General features: G+C 45.1%; 1 protein-coding gene across 1 annotated transcript in view; it reads left to right on the top strand.

The window, feature by feature from the left end:
* LOC146075358 (tetraspanin-15-like) overlaps positions 1–25,140 on the top strand; it is a 160,140-nt gene that overhangs the window by 89,253 nt on the left and 45,747 nt on the right. The window contains exon 4 of the mRNA XM_083184512.1: positions 24,312–24,407. Within this exon, the coding sequence (XP_083040638.1) occupies positions 24,312–24,407 (96 nt within the window). The remainder of the gene's footprint in view (positions 1–24,311; positions 24,408–25,140) is intronic.

Genomic DNA, 25,140 nt, shown 5'->3' with positions numbered 1-25,140 from the left:
TTGTAGTGCCACACAAGAAAAAGGAAAATGCAGGTGCACACTTTAGAATACTGATAATCATAATGATTATAACAAACTCTACAACCAGTTTTTTTTTTTGTTGCAGTGAAGGTATTTATTTTTTGTTGTTGAGTTCTGTATATACCTGTATATATTATACCACACACCTAACTAGATTCAGTCGGTGCAAAAACCCATGTATTGTTCCAGGTTTATTCATACCTGTACTTTACACCAGCCATGTGCCCACAATAATACCACTACACACACCATATTACAATGTTTCTCCTACTCTGTGGGCCTTGTGTAAACGTCTGCGAAATTCTGCCCAAGGCACATTTCCATTGACTTAAAAACAGACATGCTGATTGGTAAATGGCCTGAGCTGACAGCCATTTACTGTATGTTAACATGTAGAGACGGTGTGGAACGATGGGCAAGTTATGATTGCCTTGCCCAGAGCCTACTTTGCTGTTAAGACTGGCCAGTCATTAACTTCTAATCAGCAGTATTTCTACAGTCAGTGAAAGCTATTGAACTCCACCGAAAAGGGGGCGTGTCCACGTAAACAGCCATTGATTGAGAATGGCTCCATCTGTACATGCCGCCAAGAGAAACCTTCTCCAGGGGAGCAATTTCACACCACTACAGTATGTCCATCATTTCTCAAAGCAACTATGGCAGATTGCTTTTTGACTGATAACTCCTTTCTGAAGTTTTCTGCTCTGTATGTGTTGACAATTTGGTTTCACAACAGCATTGGTTATGTATCTGGTAGCACTACGAGCACCTTGGTACCTTGATGGTGAAACTTTTTTATTTTCTAGGATCAGAAATTATTATGGGTTGAGCGCTGAAGGGATACAATAACACTGGTTTTAACTGGTTTAACTGGTTTTAAAACTGCTGTTTTAATGGGACTACTCAATCGCAGTAAAATAAAAAAAAATCCATAAACAGCACTAAAAACCGTATTAAATAAAGCCAATATCACAATTCAAAAATAAAAAATAAAATATAAATTTAATAACCAAAGACAATAAAACTTTTTTTTCTGTTATCATACCTCCCAACTTCTTTACTTCAAGAATTAAATTAGGAGGCTAGGCTTTGCAGGGCATGATGCAGCTGCTACCATGGCCAGATCAAGGCAGTAGGGGACCCAGGGACAACGACGATGTGGGGGGCCTCTACAAGGTAATTTTATTCCAAACCCTCCTCACTCTCTCACACACACACACACCTGTGAGAGAAACACACACACCTGGAAAACACAGTAACAGGAACAGTAAGCCGGAGCAGCAGATGCCTGGAAGTGTAGTAAGTGAAATTCCACAAGACACTGACACCGAACAGCCTGTACCAGCTGCTCCATGGCGGAGAAGATCCTCTGCAAGTCAACCAGAACCCACCCTGCAAATGGTGGTACGCTGGCTCACCATTCGCAAGGTGCCTAAGTTCGCATGGCATTCAAATGGATGATTTACATATACATCCATTCGCATGCCAGTGGTAACCTCCCACATCTTTCGATAGTCGCTGACCACCGAAAGATGTGGTGTGCACACGATTATATAAAGTGACTCTAAGGCCACTTTTTTATGCGCGAACTATCACGGTGAAATGGGCGGGCAGCAGACATACAGTGATGTCAGCTGCCGGTGTCCACGTAACCGGGTGATTACCATGGGAGAGTCCAGCTATTTCATGGGCGAGTACCCCTGCCCGCCGGCCCCCGCCCACCGGCCATAAGATTGGGTGCGTGCACCCAGCGAACAGTTTGTTCGCCATGGGCGCACCCACCCAGCGTCTACACATGTGCAGAAGCAAAACATCGGCCCCGTTCGAACAAAGGGGCCAATACAAACGGCCCGATATGTGGACAGATTCAACGTCAAGTAATGCCACCCGAGTTTGACGGCAGTGCGGAAAGATGGCTAAATTCAGATTTTGTTTTTAAAGGGGCAATCACTTGCACGGCACTGCTGCCGAACTAGAGTGGCATTACATCCCACTGATGGTGTCTGAGCAACCTGCATTTGAACTGCTACATCAATTAAAACACAAAGAAGAAAATAAAAAAAAACAATAAACAATGTAAAAACATTACATTGGTTAATGTTTTTTTCTTTTCATCTTTATGTCTATTTTGTGATTTTTGTGTTAATGTATATGCTTGTTTATTAGTTACTGTACATTAAAAGGATATTTAGAGCCATATTCTAGCGCAGTCTATTTTTGCTTTACGTAGTCTGACTGCTGCTTGAATGGTTATTTGGAGATATATTGGAAACTCTGACACATAACACATAGCCATTTTTTTCTGTTTTGAGCTGCTACATATATTTTGACTAGATATCACCAAACTTTCCTGATTTAGTCAGGATAATCCCAATTTGAGGACTCTTTTTTTCCCTCCCTCCTGATGCAGACAGCTTTCTCCATATCCAGCAAGCCAGAATTTTGAGAGATTTGCATGAAGGGACCACCAGGGAAATGCCATTTTGGGGGCCCTGGGTGTTGCCAGCCATTTAAGAGGTCAGCCCCATAGAGGCTTGGCTAACCTTGATAAATATATATAAAAAATACTGCTGTATGTATGGTAACGTACCAGACGAATACACATAAAATACACATAAAGGACCTTATTCAGGTCCATTCGCAGCTAGCCTGCATCCGCACGGGGACTGATGTTTTGTTAGCGCGCATGTGCATATCTGTGCATGTGCATACGCAGGGTGCTTGCACCCATGGCAAACATTCTGATCGGAAGGTGCACGCATCCAACATAGCAGGCAGGGGGCAAAGAGGGTCGTGGGTGCCGGGCAGCTCCATTACCATATGGGAACGCCCACTGTTTCCTGGCCGTTCCCATGAGAACACTGGACGTTCTCTTGGCCATGACACGGGGTGGGGGGGGGGGGGCAGGCAGCTGACATCAGCGGATGTCATCTGCCCGCCCACTTCCCCCCCGAGTGTGCATGCATATGTAGGGTTGCTCAGAGCAACCTTACATTTGCATGCACGCACATCTTTCGATGGTCAGCGACCATCGAAAGCTGTGGGCGTTCCCCCCTGGCCTCCAAATGGATGTTACTTTGTAACATCCATTTGCATGCGCTATCTCTGAGGCAGGCAAAACAATATCCCAAACCAGAGGCAAAAAAGCAGGGCTGGCTTATCGGGGCTAATAAGATTTGACAATCGCTCTTGACCTGGCCTGCTTCTGAGCATTGTATTTGCTGCCATCTGCTTATCCATTCTCTCCATTATTGACCCATGCTTCATTCTTGCTAGCCAGGTATGCTGACCTTTGGCTCATTTAGCTAGCATGTATGCTGGTTGGCCTGAACTCCAGCCCAACTCTGACTGTTTAACTCACTTGCAACTGTAATAGCCTCTGAGTTTGTCGGTGGTGCAGAAATTATTTGGAAGGCAAAACTTTGGCATGTATTCAATGCCAGTGCGAGGGGGTTAAACTGCGAGGATCGCAGAAAACCAGTGATCCTCGCAGTTTAACCCCTGCGCCGGCTGCTCGCACTATGCAACGTTCCGGGGGAATCCTCGCAGTCACAGAACTGCGAGGATTCCCCTAAACTGCGAGAGCCGAGGCTATTGCAGCAAACTCGCTGTAATTAGCCTCAATTCTCGCAGCTTTTGGAGGCACATACGCCAATTCTCCCTCGCTCAAAAAACGGAGCGAGGGGGAATTTGTGTATGAGGGGGGTCAGTTGAATACTGACAGGGTGAGCGGTGACTGCGAGCAAAAAGTCCTGTTCGCAGTCACCGCTCACCAACGGCATTGAATATATGCCTATGTCTTGTACATGTTTGCCCCTTTACCTCTCGCTCTTGAAATGTCTCCAGCTTGGTCCCCTATATGGGCAACTCTTCTCTACTCCAGTACATTCCACCCTTCGGCCTGAGTTTGTACTCCAACATGGGATCCTGTACTAGTGGGTGTCAAGTCTGTTGAGAAAGGACTTACACCTCCTTTCAAAGTATTATTTATTTATTTCTTTATTTATTTTATTATTTATTTATTACCAGTTTCTTATATAGCGCACACATATTCTGCAGCAATGCTTTACAGAGAATATTTTCCCTGCCCCAATGGAGCGTACAAGCTATATTCTCTACCACATGTACACGCACACACATGGTGGGAATCAAGCCCATGACCTCAGTGCTGTGAGGCAGTAATGCTAACCATTACACCCTCCGTACTGCCCTATTCATCATAGGAACGGGACTTTTGCTGCTTAATGAGTTATGCACTTTATAGGAGAGAATTATCACCATATTAACATTTATTATTCAATACTATTATCTATATTCATATTGAAGTGTTGACATAAATACTTGATTTTAGGGTTAGGTTCTAATTAGAGTTAGGCATATCTACTTCACCAATGCAAATCTTTATAGCATTGGACATGTTAACTTTAGGAACGGCAATATTTTTTGACCACGCCCCTTTTTGGCAGGTCAAGTAGTTGAGGGGCTCAACCAAAGGTAGACAGACATACACAGTAAGAGCATGTGTGTATGGCAAATATGCACATGATTAAAGTGTATTAACATGCATACTGTATGTCCAGTTGGCAGTGTCTAATGAGGCATCCAGCTCAAAAACATTATCAATGATGTAAAAAAATTTATTAGTTGAGCAGTGGGTGGGCTTAATGAAGAACACACCTTTTTCAGCCACAGTCTAAATGGGACTACTCAATTCCAATAGAAGTCAAATCAAAAACACAGAAATAGACAATGCTAGAAAAGGGTAAATATCAATTTATTAACAATAATATCAACATAAACACTAATAGCCGGTCGAAAAACAAGACCTGACTTTCTTGGCTCCTGATAGGCCGCTAGGCGGCCAATAGAAATCATTCTGAGAAGAGGCGCGGTAGATGAAACATCTCTGCGCCTCTGACAGTCCGGTGCGGAGAGTGCGGGGAGCGCCAGCATGCTGAAGAATACCTGGACTACGGCGGATCAAGAGAAGACATCTTCGCCACAGGACCAGGTGAGTAGGATTTCCTTCCACAACTCCACCATGGATTACTTTGGACCCGGACATCGCCATGGACCTGGAGGACGACACGGTTGCCGACATGGAGGAACGACACCGGTCACCAGGACCGAGGGCTACCTACGGGCTCAAGATAGGTAAGTATCAGTATGTATGGGCTTTGGATGAATTTAAGTTTTATTTTCATTGTGTCAGTGTGTATTTATTTTACTATTTTTATTACTGTGGAACTACAAGTGCCAGCGGGCCCTTTAATGCCCCGCATGCTGGGACTTGTGGTTCTCCAAGTCCCAGCTTGCGGGGGAGGCTTGCTGGGACTCATAGTTCCACAGTTTTAAACAATAGTTTTTAATCTATTTTTTTACACTTCAATCAGCCCGGTGGCCACCGCACAGGGCCACCGGGGACAGCACCAGGCTTCAGCCTGGTCAGGTAAGTCCTGGAGGGGGGGACCCCTTTATTGGGGGGGTCCCCACTCCCCCAGGGCCCCTGTCCAGGCTGACTGGTCAGTAGGGATGAATGTTTTGTCCCCCGGCTGTGACATTACCCTGCTGGCTGGTTTGGCCTGGGGATGGTTCTTAAAATACGGGGGACCCCTACTCATTTTGTCCCCCGTATTTTGGGAACCAGACCTGGAGCCTGGGGCTGGTTGTTAAAAATCGGGGAACCCCTATTTGTCAGGTTCCCTGATTTTTAATTACCGGCCCCGGCTCTGTCAGCCTGGTGCTGGTTACAGCTGTGGGGGGGACCCCATGCCGTTTTTTTTTTTCATTTATTTATTTTTATATTTTTTTACACTAAAGCCTGCACGGATCTGACTGATCTGTGCAGGCTTCTGCCAAATACGACAGGAAAATAAAGTGTATTTTCCTGCCGTATATTCGTGGCAGTTTTACACTAATTAGCAGCCGTATTTTCAATACGGCTGCTTAGTAAATCAGGAACCACCATTCTTTTGAATGGTGATTCCTGTCGTATTCTATCGATGGTGTAGACATTCGTATTTGTAAATACAAATACGAATGTCCCATCAATATGAATACGAATATTTGTATTTTTGGCATAGTAAATGCCAAAAATACGAATACACCCAAAAAATTCGTATTTTCGTAGGAAAATACGATTTTTTTTCTACTAAATCATCTTAGTAAATTTCCCCCATAGTGTCAACTTTAAACAGGTTCACACAGTGTCTGTGTTAGTCGTTCAGGACAATGAGCTAGAGTTGTTAGAGTGCAGTTCGTTGCCAGAATGTTATTTGTTAAAAGCAAGTAATGCAGTTTAGCAATTAATAGTTACCACTCCAAAGTTCTGAGAGGATTCTCAGTAGTGCACTTAATGACCTACCATGACCTACCATGTAATTTCCCTCCACTGAATTACGGTATATCATATACCTCCAGGCCACTCTCCCCCACTTAGTATTACTGGGAGATCGGATGTCATAGTGCCTATACCTGGATTCAGGTGCTGGCTAGTAGGTGGTCTATGAGCTAAAAAAATTTTTTAGGACTGACTTGTTTCCCCATCGGCTGCTTTCTCAAAGATCCTCTATTTGTTTGTGACTGAGAGCCCACAATCAATTGTAGAAGATCTATTGGTACCCAAATAATTTGCTCTCAATCATGTCTTGTTTACCGGCCGACTATTAGTGTTTATGTTTATGGCTGCCTGTCTTTTTGTTTCCCTCTTATGTCCCTATAGATTGTAAGCTTGCAGCAGGGTCCATTTACCTCCCAGGTTGTTTTATCACTGTCTCCAATTGTAAAGCACAACGGAATCTGCTGCGCTATATAAGAAACTGTAAATACATTAATAAATAATGTTGAAATTGTTATTAAATTGAGATTTTGCTTTTTCTAGCGCTGTCTTTTTCCCTGTTATGAATTATACCATGTGAGCGTCAGGTGTAAAGGAGCCCATACACGCTCCGTTGTGGTCCGGCTCCGTTCTGTACTATGCAATGTGCGCTCCCGCGCATCACATAGTGTGGTACAAAAAGTATGTGCTGCACATACTTTTTGTACTAGCTACACATCTTATCGGATCGCAGTGCATGCACACTGCATGCGATCCGATACTATGTGTACTTTAAAAGTACATAACGAAGCCGCAAAATAGAGCGTGTATGGGCTCCTTTACAGTTATGTACACTTCATATTTTCATAGATACTTGACAGTGTTAGGGGTGTGAATTATTAGGTCGGCAGTCATTAGTTCAACCACTATTGGACGACAGTGAAAAGGCCGACGCGTGAAATAGGTAACGTGCACTAGGTGGACACAAGCAAAAGATTGATATGGAAATGGTTGACACTGGAAAAGGTTGACACAAGTTTTTTCACATTTTTGGTGTCTATATTGACATGTGTCGTCATGTACCCCAATTAATGTAACACGTACCCTTGCATGGCTAACTTGGCTTGACATGCTTCAGGCTTTACCATTCTCAATATCAGTTGGCATGGATCGTAGTATGAACAAGTTGGTTAAAAGAAAACAATTGCAAAAAAATGTGTCAACCTTTTGCTTGCGTCGACCTATTGACTGCCAACCATAACCACAGTGTTAGGGCGATAGATCACTGCCCCTCGCCACGCCGCCGCAGCGATGCTAGTGGATATGTATTAACGGTATCGGAGCCCCCCCCCCCCCCCCGCGATACCTGTTATGTGGTGTGTGGGGGGGTCTCCGTCAAATCCCAGCTCAGCGCAGCTGTCCCCGGCGCCTCCTCCTCCCCCCTTCAGCCGGAAGGACATCCGGCTGTGACATATGCTAGGGGGGGAGGCTTCTATAGGGTATTGCCACCCTTGCGATGACGCAGGGCATCCCTTAGTATGCTACATTTCTATTACACTAGATTCCCTCTCCTCCCCTCCCCCCCTATCAGGGCTGTCTTAACAACATTATTAGCTTGCCGGTGGGACCCCTGGGCAGCCAGCCCCCCCTCCCTATGGATTACACAGGGTTCGCAAAAACGCGCTATACCGCGTATTTTACCCCAAATTGGCACCCGAGGACTCAGTTTCTAAAACTGAAGGAGTCCCCGGGGACGCGATGTGCTGCAGCCGAGAACCGCCCATGAGCCAATCACTGGTCAGCGGCTGCCGGGACCCAATCATTGTGCCGGCAGCCAATCACAGGTGGCTTGTTTTACACGTCGCTACGCTCTGCGCAGGTTTCACTGAGTGTGCGGCTGTGCGGTCCGCCCCCGCCACGCTGTGTACGTAAGTACAGTCTGTTTGCTGCAGTGCTGAGAGCCTGAGGCGAGCAGGGGTGGAACGGGACTGGATGGGATGTAACAGCAGACAGCCGCTCTCAGCAGGAGAGGTGAGCGGGCTGTCTGTGTGGCGGGGGACTGGATCATACCCCCCCCCCCCCCCCACCGTTCCCAGTACAGACTTGCGGTGCCTCTGCGTCATGATGTTAGCTAAGCCCGCGGTCCCGCTCCCGCAGAGCTATCCACACAGAGGTCGCCCGCTGGCATGTATCCAATATCTGGATGCCGCCACCAGTCTAGAGCTTTAAGCCGCGCCAAATGACCTGTGGCTGTCTGACTGCAAGGACGACGCTGCTGCTGCCACCACCGGAGCGATCTGTGAGCATGAGCAGTCTGGTGGTGAGTGGTGACCAGGCGCTGGTGAGGCGAGCTGCATCCGACCGCGCAAATGTAATGGGGGACTCACTATTGTCAGTCACTCGGACTGCACAGCAACCTAGTCATGGGGCTGTCTCACCCTCATAATTTATGGTGGCAATGTACTGTATAAAATTGTTTGCACAGATGATGTGACTATGCAGAATATAATGATTCTGAAATGTAATGATTCCCAAACATGGCCATGTCCCCTTTACCTGTGGCCACTGCCATTTTACCCATGGCCACGCCCCCTTTTTGATTGTGTACCGTTTTCTGCCCTCCAAATGTTGGAGGGTATGCTGGATGTGGCTGGAAGAGCTGACATGCTGCTCAATTCAGAGCAGCACATCAGCTATTTCAGCCGCATCTCATCCCCCGCCGCGCAGACAGCCCGCTCACCTACTCTGCTGAGCGCCTTGTAAGCATTTCCAGCCCCCTGGACAACAAGCATGAACTGCCCCCCCCTGGGAAAAGTGCATAAAATGCCCCCTTTGCAACCAGCATGAAATGCCCCCTTTGCAACCAGCATACAAACACCCCCACCCCCACGTGGCAACCAGCATGTAACTCCTACAACCAGCATGTAGGTAAGCAGCACTTATCTGGTTTAATATGTACTGGGCACTGTGTTCTATAATGTGTACTGGGTATAGCGGTGTGTTCTATAATGTGTACTGGGCACTACGGTGTGTGCTATAATGTGTACTGGGCATAACGGTGTGTTCTATAATGTGTACTGGGTATAGCGGTGTGTTCTATAATATGTACTGGGCACTACGGTGTGTTCTATAATGTGTACTGGGCACTACGGTGTGTGCTATAATGTGTACTGGGCACTACGGTGTGTGCTATAATGTGTACTGGGCATAACGGTGTGTTCTATAATGTGTACTGGGTATAGCGGTGTGTTCTATAATGTGTACTGGGCACTACGGTGTGTTCTATAATGTGTACTGGGCACTACGGTGTGTGCTATAATGTGTACTGGGTATGGCGGTGTGTGCTATAATGTGTACTGGGTATGGCGGTGTGTGCTATAATGTGTACTGGGTATGGCGGTGTGTGCTATAATGTGTACTGGGTATGGCGGTGTGTGCTATAATGTGTACTGGGTATGGCGGTGTGTGCTATAATGTGTACTCGACATAACGGTGTGTGCTGTAATGTATACTGGGCATTACGGTGTGTGCTGTAATGTGAATTGGTACTACTATGCGACCACACTACTTCCCCCAAAAAACCCAGCCCTAAATTTTTAGCGCGCGCCTTCGGCGCGCACTGTCCCTATTTTCGGATTTATATACTTTCTAGTATTTATGTATCTTTTATGCAAGTGGGCCAATTGATACTTCTCCCCCGGCCCACATGTGCCATGCTGTGGAGAAGGGGAGAGGAGGCTTTATTCCGTTGGGACCCAGAAAAGGTTAGGTAGGACCCCAATTTTTAGAAGTGAAGGGTCCCCGGGACCCACTTTTTTGGGTGGTTTTCGCGAACACTGTTACAGTGGGGACAAATGAGAAATGCCTTACATGAACGTGATGTACAGAGGCGGCCGCAGCACTGCACTCCCGGGTCTTGCCTCCGCATTCACAGAACTGGGGAGCCCGGACCCGGCCACAAACCCCGGTGGAGCAGGATAACAGCGGGCTGAGTGGGCGCTCGCCCCTCCCGAAGCAATCACCGCGCCGCTGCTGAGTACAGAAGCCGGCTATCTGCAGCGCTCTCCGGCTATAAATAATGCTGGAGGTAGGAACATGGGGAGGGGGAAGAGCAGCAGTCAGCCCCACAGCTCGGATCCTACCTGGGCAGCGCAGCACAGGGAATAATCGCGCTGGGGGTCCCTGCGGTGTATGTTAGATCAGTGGCGGGTCCCTGCAGCAGATGGGAACTAGTAGCTGCAGGGACCCCGCCACTGATGTAACATACACTGCAGGGACCCCCTGCCCGCAGCGCGATCATTCCCTTCCCTACGCTGCCCAGGGGGAGGGGTGGAGGGAGAGAGAGTGGAATCCCGTTTCAGACCTGTTGTGACACCAACAAAACCGGGTCTGAAACGGGTAGGACCCTGCTTTTTACCGTTTCCAAAAACTGGATTTTTGGAAATGGTAAAATCACTCTGCACCTTTCAGACCGCACAGAATACCGTTTTAAAACGGTTTAAAATCAGCAAAATACCGTTTTTTTAGTGCGGTCTGAAAGGGGCATAAATACTACTCAAAAACACCTTACAGATGTGTCCACATATATCTAGCCTCCTTGCACATTAAACAGCCCTTCCACCTGCCATGCCATGGCTTGACTCTATAACATCTGCTATGTAGAACAGGCGGAACAGTGCCTACTGCACCTTTACACAGATTTAATGAGATTTTATTCTCTTAGTATTTATTTTTTATGATTAAATTATGTATTTGTTCTCTTGGTATGTCTTGTTTTATTAAATTCCATATCTCTGAAAACACAGTTTTACTTTTACTTGACTTGAAAAACATTCCGGGTGAGATTTAATAGGATGAGAGATTCAGAAAGTGAGAGATTTGGGAAGAAATCTCCAGTTTTTTTAAAGCTGCAATCATTTACACTGCAAAACCAGTTTGATTTTGCAGTGTAAATGATTGCCGCTTTAAATAAACTGGAGATTTATTTCCAAATCTCTCACTTTCTGAATCTCTCATCTCACTCTCCATTTCTGGCTTCTGTGAAGACTATGATTCATGACGAACTATTTATCACCTGCTAGGACTCTAGACTTAAGAGATTAAGTACTATTTTTCAAGCCTATTTATCAAGATATAATCACCAGGGCAGTTGAGTAATGCTCAGTTCCCCAGCAGTAAGTAAGCATAGTCTTATCGAATTGCCAGGATCCTTTCTGTTCATACATTATTATTATTATTAATAATATTATTATTATTGTTTATTTATATGGCGCCACAAGGGTTCCGCAGCACCTAACATGACAGGGTCACATAGGTTCACCGCTGTTCTTTGGCTTTCAGGGATTGGTATGGGGAAACAGATATAAATAAATAAAATTGAATAAAATGATAAAATAGGAAGCTATATTATTTCTGTATTATTCAATTAAGAAAAAATGTTTTATTTGAATAAAAAAAAAAAAAAAATCTATTTTGTACATCTGCTATCATCATCCTGAGACAGCGGCTGTATATGAGACAGGCTGCCACTGATGTCTTGCTTAAATATGCGATAACAAAACATAGGATGCTATGTCAGTAGTAGCAGTGCCATAACTAGACTTTGTGGTGCCTGTGATCAGTTACATTATCCTTTATTTTAAATCACACATTTCTTAGTCGTCATTCCCAGGACCTCTCTCATTGGTAGGCAGGTATTGGAGCATATGTGTGCCTTTAGTCACATCATCCTTTATTTAAGGCAATGCCCCAACAGACTTGACAATATAAAATAATTTGAAACATTGGTCAGTTGGAGTATTGTTTTCTCTGAACATTTTAACCCCCGAGTGCCGCTACTGCTGCTGATATACTACTGTGACAAGTCCCCTATTTGGTGTGACATTATCTTTTACAATGGCAATGTCCCGCGGGCGGGGGTGGAGGGACAAATTGAGGAGAGCAGCCGGTGATCGCTGAAGTGCGCACAGCATCTCTTTAGTGCAGGGAAGGAGCTGGGGCTGGGCACACCCCCGAACATGATGAAAACGGGTGTCATGGTGCTAGACCAAGACCTCTATGCCCATGGCTACACCCATCTGGCATGTAGCCCCGTCCCCTTTCCGGGCCAACAACGGTTTCGGCAGCGCAGGTTCCGATTTTATAGTCACAAATGTTCTGAGGTATGCCATCAGGGAGAAGTCTGATTGGCCCTAAATTTATTCAGCAGCAGGGCAAAGACCCCAAACATTCAGCCAATGTCAATGTCATTCAGCGTCAAGAAGAACAAGCAGTCCTGAAAGTGATGATCTGGCACCCGAAGAACCTTGATCTCAACATCATCGAGTGTGTCTGGGATTACATGAAGAGACAGAGGGATTTCAGCAAGACTACATCCACAGAAGAACTGTTTGGAAACACATTCCGGCAGAGTTCCTTCAAAAACTCTGTGGAAGTGTACCTAGAAGAATCGATGCTGTTTTGAAGGCAAACACACAAAATATTGATTTGATCTAGATTTCTCTCCTGTTCATATTCTTTTCAGGGGGGGAGCAAAATTTATAGTTACGCCACTGATAAGTAGGTAGAAGGGATACTGTATGTTTGTTAAATGTCCCAACATATTGCTCTTTACATATCTCCTACAACTAAATCACTGGTTAAGTGGGGAACATAGCATTAGTCAAATGGAGACTGAGGAATAGAAGTTTCCTGTATAAACGTCTTGTGTTACGAGATCCCCTCCATCGTCCCGCAAAACATTTTTTTTTCTTCTTATTGATTGATTTTCAGACCCATAGTTTATATTACGGTATTTGTCTCATGGCATAAAGTGAAGAAAAAAAGCGATAATACGAAACTACTGTACAATGTTTTATGTACTTTTCTTTGTACGTTTTGTTTACAACATGTATACTTCTCCAGGGAAATGCAAAGATTCTATTGATTTACTGCTGGGCATTGCACTGATGTATTTTCGGACCTCTGTTTAAATTAAGGATAACGTAATAGAAAGCTAAAACGGTGTACAGTGAGCTCTTGCAAGGAAATGTGTTTATACATGAGGTCAATTATCTGTCATTATAGTAAAGAGATTTTTCTTTAGTTTTCTCTGTATAGCGTAGTATCGAGTGAATGAATGTAGGTCAGCAAAATGCACATGGATTCAATGAGAGAGATGCAATTAACTCTGTAACTGGCACTTAACGCTACATTGCAGATACATAGTCTGGAAATCAATAATGTGAATCAACTGTTATTTTGAAAATGTTGCATTCTATTGATCCCAACAGTCTATGTGAGCATTGTACTATTGCACATCTGCACAGTTACATTTAAAGGAGATCCATGTACAGCCAATCTGACTCCACGTCACCCAACACACACTGGGGCAGATGTATTAAAATACTTTTAAGTATTATATGGGTCCCGCTTCTCCTGCATAACAAGGAGACAATGCCATCCATATCACAGCGATGTATGATGAGTAGAGAGAGGATTATATGCAACATAAAAAGCTTGAAATATGCATGCAAATATGCATGAAAAATACTTAAAATATGCATGAAAAGTGTTAAAATATGCTACATTAAATAATAAAATAGTAATTTTTAACTTATTTATTTAAATATCAGCATACAATTAGTTGCAAATAAACCTAAAAAATAGGCCCACAGCATCTGCAGATGTCTAGTGCTGTACACAGGATTTTTTTTCTTCCTGGCTGCTACAGCAGTCTGCAGCGTCCAAAGATCTTCTTGCATCAACTACATGGACCCTCATCTCCAGCGTCGATGGATCAAATGTCAGCATATCGTGTGAGGGCGGCGTAGTGGAAGGCTTCCTCCCTGCGCCGCATACTTACTGTGACACGACATTTCCTCCATGGCGCGTGAAATCACAACCCTTCCGCCCGCCTCCTCTGCTGCAGAAGTCTGTCTCTTGGTGTAAAGTCCCAGGCCAGGGGCAGGCAAAGGTTCAGGAGCTTTGTAATGGCATCAACCCCGACTGACTTTTATCAACATGGATTGGCAGCCTAGAGCAGTGTCAGACATAGTGTACATCCAGGGTTCTCCACTCTGCGCACATATTGCCCCAGCCTGCACACTCTACCACTACCTGGCTAGCAGCAGCAGGGCAAAGCAGTGCTGTGGCTCGCGGGTGGGAAGAGGGCGGTGCCTAAAATATGCACCATCACTAGATTTTAGGTAAAATATGCAATAACCAGTGAGAATGGGCAAAATATGCAAATGCATATGCAAATATGCAAATGCATATAATCCTGTCTCTAATGATGAGCCTTGCAGCCAATAAGGAGAGCCGTTATGTTCTGTGTCCATGGATCTCCTTATCAGCACCCCTGGCAGCCCTGCGCATGCGCCATGTAAAAAAACAGCTCCCTCTCCCTCGGCCTGCTCTCTGGGTATGCGTAAGATTTCTCTATTATAGCGAGATCTCGAGCACAGCCCAGAGCCAGCAGCAGGGCTAGCGATGTTCATGCAGTGGGAATAGGACAACGCTATCCCTGAGCTGGCGAAGCGGGCAGGGTGGGTTAACCCCTGGGTCGCTGCTAATTGCTGGGGGGATTGAAGGGGACAGCTGCGCCGAGCGTTAATCAGCGGGCTGTTCCTAGCTCCCATTAGGTGCACTGATAACACATTTTAAAAAACATTATCCTTCCAGTTAACTAGCGTTAATTTCATGCTCTTGTTCCTTCTCCCCACTTTATTCTATTTTTTAGTGTCCAGTATTTAGAGGTTTTCCACTTTTCCCATATTCTATTGTGCTTACTTAATGTGTTTCTACTAATGTGTACATACTTCTCTTGTTCCACCGTGTAACTAACCAGTGCTATCCATTCATTTATGGCCAGGCCCGTTTTTGCCATCCAGTACCTGGATATTATCACCTTTGCTAATGAGCATAGTCCCATTATATAAATTTTTTGACCCCATTCACACCTACTGTCTACCAATATATTAAGCATATAACATTTCAGCGTCAGTCTCTCTCTCTCGTTATTCCAGTTTCAATCATAATACATGTTACTTTTTCCCAAAATTCTGCCACCAAGTGGCATTCCCAGAGGAGGTAAAAGAAGGTGCCTGGATGTTTTTTGCACCTAGGGCAGTTTAAGGAAGACAGTCCGCCAAATGTAACCATCCTAGTGGTTGACAGGTAGGCTCTATGGAGGACAAATAATTCCACTTGCTGTACCCTTATGGCATTTGTAGCCTTGGGCACTAGTGATATGGCAACCTGCCACTCCTTATCCATAATTGGCCCAACATTACCCTCCCACTTATCCTTTAGGTTCTTTAGGTAATCACTCGGGGTCTCCCTCGCCATGATTTTATAGATCCGAGAGATCTTTTTCCCATTGCCGGCTTTTATGTTTTTTTTAATCGAGGATTCCCTAAAGTCTGGCGGAGAACTATGGAATCGTTGGTCCAGTACACTTCTCAGCTGTAAATACCGGAAGAAGTGTGTCTGTGGGACCCCAAATTTGCATGGTTACCATTATTGTGAATAGAGGTGACAGGGCGTCTGAAGAAGGCTTGGCAATAAGATAATATTAACACATGACTCCTGGCTGTTCCCACAAAGGCTTGGCAGTTACAGGATACAGCTGCAGGAAGTAAATCGTATCCTAAACATTGGCATTTGAAATGAAAGAATGGAGTATTTGCTAACATTGATATCTACAGAGCTTACATACAAATTGGGTCATTAAAGATGTGCAGAGTTGCATTAAATAGTTATATTATTAAGGTCCATACACACTGGGTGATTTTGATTGTGTGTATGGGCCTTTAGATGTGAACATGCAAATGTACAGACATCCGAATTGTCATTAGACAAAGCCTTCACTGCGCCAATAACAACAACAGACACTCCCACTCCATGTGACACATTCACTAATATCTCACTCGCATCAGCAGGCTGTAAATAAAGGTACACTAGCTGAAATCTTACCTATGGCACAAGATTGGTCAGGGCCGGCTTTGCTGTGGACTGTGCATTTCATGGAACTGAATCCATATCCTATTAGTAGTACCTACATTTCTGAATACTTACGCAGTGGTGTCGAAAGGGGGGGGAGGGTGCGAGCTTCACCCGGTTGTCACCCTCGGAGGCCATCCACAATGTAGGCTGTCACCACCCCTGAATAACAGCAGACTGTCAGTTACTGACAGTCTGCCGCAGGACCAATTTGCGCATGTGGAGGACAGGTCCTACGCAAAGTACCGAACGTAGGTACTTTACATATTATATTGCAGGTGCAACCACACCTGAATGGGCTCCATTGTGCACCAAGTAGCTGACTTTCATCTTCATTTTTTTTTATCAGTCCCAGTGACTGAGTTTCTGTCTGCCATTGTGTGATATGAAAGGGAATAATGGGGCAGATATCTTAAGCCTTAACAAGAGATAAATGTAAAGCTGCCCATTCACGGTCCATTTAACGGATTCGTTCGGGACTTAAATAGTACACATCGCATCGCATTGCATGCCTTGTGCATGCAGTGTGCATGCAATGCGATGTGATGTGTAGCTAGTACAAAAAGTATGTGCAGCACATACTTTTTGTACCGTACTATGTGATGCGCGGGAGCGCGCATCGCATTGTACAGAACGGAGCCGGCAAAAACGGAGCGTCTATGGGCTCCTTAAGGGTGATAAGGAGAGATAAACGTCCAGCCAATCCGCTCCTTACTGACTTTTTTCAAACACAGGCTGTAACATGGCAGTTAGCAGGTGATTGGCTGGATGTTTATCTCTCCTTATCACCCTTGTATTTATCTCTTGTTATAGCTTAATACATCTGCCCCATAGTCTCTTCTTTGCGTGCGCAATTTCTGAATTGCTAAATGCCAGCGATTAACATACTATAAAGAGCAAAGCATTCAACAAGTTTACACTCTTTTGAAATACACAGTACTGTATTTAGGAACAACTGATCCTTCTGTAGTGTACTGTACATACTGTATGGTTCAATTTACTTTGTATTCGATTCGATTTTCTTAAGGTGTGTACACACGGTTTGACTACGTTTTCGATTCAATTTCTATTAGTTATGGACTATTCAACCTGCTCTGAAGTTTTTTCTACTCAATTTTTATTTTCACTATTTTTATTCGATTTTCCATTCGATTCAATTTGCTATTAGATTTCCTGTTAGATCAACACTGGCTTCAGGCAGGAGATGGACTTCGAATCGAATACTGCAGAGAACACATTAGATTTGCACTATCTACTATTAGATTTCCACTATATAGTCTTGGCTTTCTGTTCGATGTACACTGCACGGGAGTGCGCATTGGGATCGAATCTGCATCAAATGTAGAAAAACCATTCAATGCCCATTCAATTTTCCATTTGATTTTGAAATATAGTGCATATTTCACGATGTGTATGCTCTATTAACCCCTTGAGTGGAAATTTTCCGGGCTCAGCTGCGCTGCCGCAGCGGGCTTGCCCGGAAAATTTACGGACATACCACAAATATGAAATAGGTGTGCGCCAGTGGTGTCCAGGTGTGCACCACTGGCGCACCACCTCTTGAGCCCCCCGTTGCATCCCCCAGCCGCCCCCCAATCACCTGTCACTGTGGCTGGCTGTGCTCCAGCGATCGTACGCCGGAGCTCTTCTAAAAAGCCTCTAGCCGCCTGTCATTTTTATTTATTTATTTATTTATTAACAGTTTCTTATATAGCGCACACAGATTCCGCAGCGCTTTACAGAGCATAGTTATAATCAAAAACACATAACAAATTACAGTACAAGACAGTTTAGGACAAGTACATGGTTAATATGGATAGTTGCACCAGGGGACAGGACACTGAAGCAATTATCAGGGTGGCAAAGGTTTATATATTCTAAGAAAGGCACATAAGGAGAGAGGGCCCTGCTCGTGAGAGCTTACATTCTAAAAGGGGAGGGTTAGACAGACTGGGGTGACACAGAAGGCGAAGAAGTGAGCTTAAACAGGTTAGGTTGAGAGATTGTCAGGTTTTATGCAGGAGGGTGGGAAGAGGTCAGCTTAGTCTTTAATATTTTAAGTCTAAGAAAGCGCTGGGCCATCCAGGAGTAGACAGCAGAGAGACAGTTGGAGATATGAGTGAGGATATAGGGAGAGAGATCAGGAAAGGATCGGTAGATTTTAGTATTATCAGCATAGAGGTGATAGTGGAAGTTAAGTGAGCAAATAAGCTCACCCAGAGAGGACATGTAGAGATAGAGAAGAAGAGGGCCAAGAATAAAATGTTGGGGGACACCTATTATCAATGGAAGAGCAGGAGAGGTGTGTATTTTCAAAACAGACAGTGCATATGCAAGCAGAAAGAGTAATATTCAAAGTTTTAGCAGTTAAGAGTTGCACTTATGTTGATTGTAGTTTCCTTCAGTTTAAGTCCAGGCTAAGTCTAGGCGACAGTGTGCGGTTGTATATTCCTACTTAGAATCTTCCTACTTTGAATTCTGACAAAATTTCTAAAGCCAGATTTCTATAGCCAGCCAAAGCTTAGTCAGCCTCCTATACTCTAATAAGTAGGTCTGTAAAAGCTGTTTCTAACTTCAGTAATTAAGACCGCACCCAAAGCCCCTCTCCCACTAGAGAAAGTGAGCAATAAAACTGAGATAAGCAAATGGTGAGATGTTACAGACTATGTCCAAGTCACTTGTCAATTTTAAGTCACTATCTAATTTTAAAAATAAATTTGTATATTTACCTAGACAATGCAGTATACTAATCACAGTGATGCTAGTTCAAATATGACTGTTGCATGAGCAATGACGTAGGCGGCAGGCTCAGGGATGTTCGGGGCGGCTTGGGGGGGACTCGGGAGAACTCAGGCGCCCCGAGTCCTCCCGAGCCGCCGCGAAACATCCCCGGCATACTAACGCCGGAGTAAAGGTGAGGGGGAGGGAGCGCCTAATGATCTGTGGTGGGTTTTGTTGGGACAGGACAAAACCCACCACTCAAGGGGTTAAATGTCCTTTTCTATTAGGTTTCGATTAGATGTCCTTTTCTTGATTTTGATTAGATTTCCTTTAGATGCCCATTAGATTTGGCCTATTCAACTTCCTTTCTATATTGTCTTGCCTGCACAGTCTATTTTTCTATTAATATAGACAAAGCAGGAACGTGAATCGATTGCAGATCAAACGCATCTAAAAACAGTTCAATTTTGCTGATGGAAACCGAAGCATACGTACACCCCTTTATACTTATAACACATCAGTATTATCTTTTCCATTTACGGATTTTGATCTTTTCGTTCCTCTTTTTTCAGTGACAAAAGGAATGTATTATAAAGCATTTTCATACAAAGTTAATAGCACTTTATAAATTCACCATTGAATTTGAATATATTATCTCCTTTAAATGCAGTATGTTACCACTTTACTGAAAATGCTTTTAAAAGCATCACAGTCCAGCTTTTTCTCCACTGTGTTTTTTTTTTTTTCATAGAGTTTTATTTGATGCAAGAAATTCTGTGAAACTAATGAAGGCAATTTGCTCATCGCTGAGTAACACAGAAAGCTTAAATGCCTCCTTATATAGAACCTAAAACAGAAAAATAATTTAAATAAAATGATGAATGAATTGTGCTGGCATAACCGGGGCTGGCATCAGCAATTATGGGGCCCAGAACTGATAAAATAGGCAGCCCCCAGTCACCTGCATTGTAGTAACAGCAGTGTCTGTATTATTGAAACAGAGAGGGTAATTCAGACCGGCTCGCTAGTCTATTTTTAGAATATTCGCTGTCTAGCAAACAGGTAAACGCCAACGCACCAAACGCCACCGCACCATCCACTCCCATTCACCCACACAGAGGAGAAATCATTTGATGGTTAATCACAAGCAAATGATTTTTACTCTGTTTGTAATAAAAAAATAAGCCTGCACTTACTTTCCTGATGGCATGTGATGTCATCCGCCCACCCCAAGCAGGCAGGGTCATGCCTGCATTTACATGGTTTCCATCCATGGGTGCGTCCACCGCTTTTGTGGGCACCGGCCCCTTCCTGTCACTCAATTTGCAAATGCCCCAGCGAGTGAAAAACTATCCAATGGCATTTGCTTTGGGGCTTTGCAAGATTTGCATGAGTGATTACGCGAATACGCACACCTCCACCATCGGAGACGGGGCCGAATTCGGACTTGTACGAACAGGTCTGAATTGGCTCCAGAATCCTTACTTAATGCCACTCCTCATTTCCACCTTATAATGGGGGAATATGGACGGGTCAAGCTTAGGGCTGAGTATAGGAAGGGACTAGATCAAGCATGTCCAAACTGTGGCCCTCCAGCTGTTGTGAAACCACAAGTCCCATCATGCCTTGCCACACTTTTGTTATTAGGGAATGCTAAAGCTATGGCAAGGCATGCTGGGATGTGTAGTTTCACAACACCTGGAGGGCCACAGTTTGGACATGCCTGGACTAGATCTTAGTTGGAGAAAGGACCCCTGACCTCAAGAGCATGTGACTCGGCACAACAGAGGTGAGCAAGGTCCAAACATGGTAGTCCAAATTTACCATCGCAGGCTCGCTTCAGCTGCCACACTTCGAGCTTGAGTTCTTGCTTCGCTCCGCTTGCCGCTTAGTTACAAAAGGTAATAGTTGGGGGTGTGGATAGTGACAGTGCAAGGGTAGCGACCTTGCTCTTTCCCCTTGCATCACAAGCCACGTGGTTGGGCGTGAAAAGTCCTTTCTCTAACTTGAATCTAGCAACTGCCGTATAGGAAGGTGGCTGGTCTGGGGAAGGAGCCAGTCATCAGGAAGAAGTATATCTATGCTGGGGCCGGCCAAGACTGCCCATACACTATATGCATATGTGTACATATATGTGTGATTGTGTGTGTTTTAAAACACACACTTAAAAAAACCTCTTCCTCACCAGGTTCCGTGGTACAATGCACTGTCTACGCTTCTGGGTTATAACCGCAAACACTTTCTTGCCTCTGCCAGATGCCACGCTGCTCTCCCCAGGGTGGTTGCTGTTTCCTACTAGCTCCTGGTCAGGGGCGTAACTAGAACTTTGTGGGCCCCATAGCAAAATTTTTGAATGGGCCCCCCTACCCCCACCATTGTCACAAGAGAGAGAGGGTGTCGGGAAGAGACGGAATGAGAGACAGAGAGTGACAGGGAGTGAGAGGGTGTCATGCAGAGAAAGGGGGAGAGATGGGGCCAAATGTAATAGCCATACAGTTCAGTGGCAGTGCGGAATGCCAGCTGAACTTTGACATTTTTTTAAAGGGTCAATCACTAACAAAGCAAAACCGTCCCCTGTGACATTTTAAGAAAACGTCTGGGTTCGATCCGCATCCCTCACAGCTGCTTAACTCAGAAAGCTATTACATTTGGCCCAGGACATGCTCCTCCGACCAGCGACCATTAGGGGGCTGTAAACGGGAGCGGTGCACACTCCAATTTTTGCTTGTGTGTACGCACCTTAAGAGAGGGAGAGAAAGGAAAGTGATAGAGAGAAAGTGTGGGAAAAGAGGGGAAGAGAGAGAGGCAGATATATATATATATATATATATAGAGAGAGAGAGAGAGGTGAGAAGGAGGAGGAGTGAGAGAGAAGGGGCAGAGAAAACACAGGAGAGAGGGTGCACGTGGAGAGAAAGATAAGAGCAAGGGAGAGAGATAGTAGGGAAAGAGCAAAAAAAGGAAAGAGACAGGGGGGTAGATAAAGGGTAGAGAGGTGAGAGATATTATCCCCCCCCCCCCAATCATCAGCTATCTACGCCGGGTCTCACCGTTCCCTGGAGTGGCACTTCTCTTGTACATTGCTAGCCCCTTCTCTCCCATGCGCCTAGTCCCTTGCAGCTGTCACTGTCCTGTGCGCTGGGCCTCCTGTAAACATCTCAGACAGCCGCAGTTCCCCAATGCTGGGTCTCCTGTCCACCAGCAGCTGAAGCAGCCCCTGCTTTCCTGGCTGTGAGCCAGGTCTTCTGTGTGCAGCGGCTCTAGCATCCGCCGTTTCCCTGCGCTGTGTCTCAAGTCTGCAAGTGACGAAGGGAGCCACCACTATCCTATGCGCTGACCTCTTGAGTCCAACTGGGTCTCCGCCGCTGAAGGGGGACACATTGGCGCAGCCTCTGCCCACGCTGCACAGAGCTGCACCCCCTGTAGTTACGCCACTGCTCCTGGTATTTGTCAGCGGTAGCTAGTGGAGGGCCCCCTCGATCTCTGGGCCCAGGACACCAATCCTGATAGTGTGTGTGTGTCCCTTATGACAGCACTGGGTATTGATTCATAGCTGCCTACCCTCCTGCATTTTGCAGGAGACTCCCTGAAATAGCAGCAATCTCCCCCTCTCCCTCATTAGTCTAGCAATTTTCCCTCATGTCACCTAGCCCACATTACACTGTTAAATTTTTGGGGAAAAAAGGAATGAGAGATAGATACATTTACATTGAATCATCAGCACCATTTCCCAGCACTTTAGCAAGTATAGTATCTCTTACTTACTGCTTTGGGGCTTATCTACATTGGTATATAAGTCATTTTACAAGATCATTCTCAGATGTAGAAGTAATAGTAGTAGTTTGTTTATTTATAAGGCGCCACAAAGTGTCCGCAGCGCCGTACATGGCAAACAAAAAAAAAAACAAATTACAAGGTAGCGTACAGGGTGTGTTGATAAAATAGAGCATAAATAGGGGTATAGCTGGTAGAACTAAAATCAGCATCAGTTCCGAAGTAGGTGTCAAAATTGTCGAGGAGACTGAAGATGAAGTAGAGGAAGGGAAGAACAGGGCAGGAGCACTGGTGAGGTAGAGAGGTAGGGTGAGTACGTGAGGAAGGAGGGCCCTACTCATAAGAGTTAACAGACTAAAAGGATGTGGGTGGACGAACGAAAAACAATAGGAAAAGTAGGAACGGATGGCAACAGATGGAGGGGCAGGGTAGGCAAGATAGGAGGAGCGAAAGAGGTTAGGAGGAGGAGGGATAGGCTAGTCTGAAGAAGTGGGTTTTGAGGGAGCGCTTGAAGGAGGTAAGGGAATCAGAAAGCCTGATGGGTGGCGGGAGGTTGTTCCAGTGCAGGGGGGCAGCGTGAAAGAAGTCTTAGACACGGGAGTGGGAGGAGGTGAGTAGGTGAGAGGTCAGGCGACGGTCGGCAGCAGAGCCCTTTCTAACTACTGTAACATTTTGGCAGCTTAGCAGGAGACATGTACATATAATCACTTGTAATCTTGGGGCCCGGGACTGTTTTGGTGAACAGTGAGCTACACTTTAGTTCTACACCCTAAAAAAAATTGTGATTATAGCTATAATTTATATGTACAACCTGTATAATGCTGAATTTTTAAAGATAATATAAAGTTATATTGCTTATGAAATTGGTTTAGGTGACTTAATGTCCTTCATGATTTTCTAATACTAATTAATTGGGAACTAATTGCTCCCTAAAGAGGCACACCTGAACTTTTTATCTATCTGTGTGTGTGTATATAGCTGTCATAGGGGTTTGGCACTCTGGACAAATGACGCAGCCACCAAGAGTGCCTTCCTAAATTGTATAGACAAACAGACCTTGCATCCAGAAACCTGAATAAAGGAAAAGGCGGCACTCCGGCACTCCGGCACTCCATGGACTAAATAGCAAGTATATTCATTAGGGCAAAAACAGAGTTAAGCCATGAGGGGACCACTCATGGCTTAACTTTGTTTTTGCCCTAAAGAATATACTTGCTATTTAAACAAGTCCGTGGAGTGCCCGTGTGTCGCCTTTTCCTTTATTCAGGTTTCTGGATGTGTGTGTGTATGTGTGTGTATATATATATATATATATATATATATATATATATATATATATATATATATAATATGAGAGAGAGAGAGAGATAGTTAGATAGATAGATAGATAGATAGATAGATAGATAGATAGATAGATAATTTGTGATTAAAGCATTTTTATTGTATATAGTGCTGTTTGACTGTTGGGTAGTTAATCCATTTTTTTGTATATTAACAGATGAAGAAATTTGCACATGCAAACATCCTGGTGGGAATGAGACACTACTATGATGATTTGGATTTTAAGAATATTATGGATTTCGTGCAAGAAAAGGTTTGTGAATGTTACAGAGCGCTTAAGAGTCTTAGATGTGTGTAGAAGTGAACATGACTCCCAGGGCCGCCACTAGTAATGTTGGGGCCCGGGTCTGACCTTCAGCCCAGGCCCCCAGTGGCAGCCCCCTTCCTCACGCGTGCACCCCCCCTTGTGCGCCGGCACCCCGCCTCCCCCCCCCCCCCCAATTACTATTACTTACCAGTGGTTGGCGGCGGTGCAGCATCTTCTCCCTTCGAGGCTCGGAGCACTCACTGCACAGCCTGCAGAGCACCGAGCCCCTCTGTATCCTAGGCTCTGCGCTCTGCAGGCTGCACTGTGTATTCTGCGCGCCTGGCCGCCGGGTGGGGGGATTTGTGCGGTTGCGGGGGGGTGGTGCCGTGCCACTGTGGGCAGCTGCCAGGGCCCCTCCAGAGGTCGGGGTTCGGGACAGCTGTACCCCTGGCACCCCCCTGTTGGCGGCCCTGATGACTCCTGTGTAAATTAGAAACCATTATTTTGTGTTTTAATTTACTAGGAGCCAGTGACATTAATAAGGTACAGTTGTGCTCATAAGATTACATACCCTAGCAGAATTTGTGATTTCCTGGCCATTTGTCACAGAGGGCGGGATGTATTAATATACATCGCCGCCCTTCGCCTGACAGCAGCCGTGATGCTGCCGCATATGTACTAACATATGCGGCTCGCATCGGGTTGCGGTGACGGAGACCTCCGCGATACCTATGATGTG

Source organism: Crinia signifera, chromosome 4, assembly GCF_055691185.1.
Source record: "Crinia signifera chromosome 4, ASM5569118v1, whole genome shotgun sequence".
NCBI classification, from domain to species: domain Eukaryota; kingdom Metazoa; phylum Chordata; class Amphibia; order Anura; family Myobatrachidae; genus Crinia; species Crinia signifera.
Note: the sequence above shows the minus strand (reverse complement) of the source record. Positions and strands in the feature narration are given on the sequence as shown.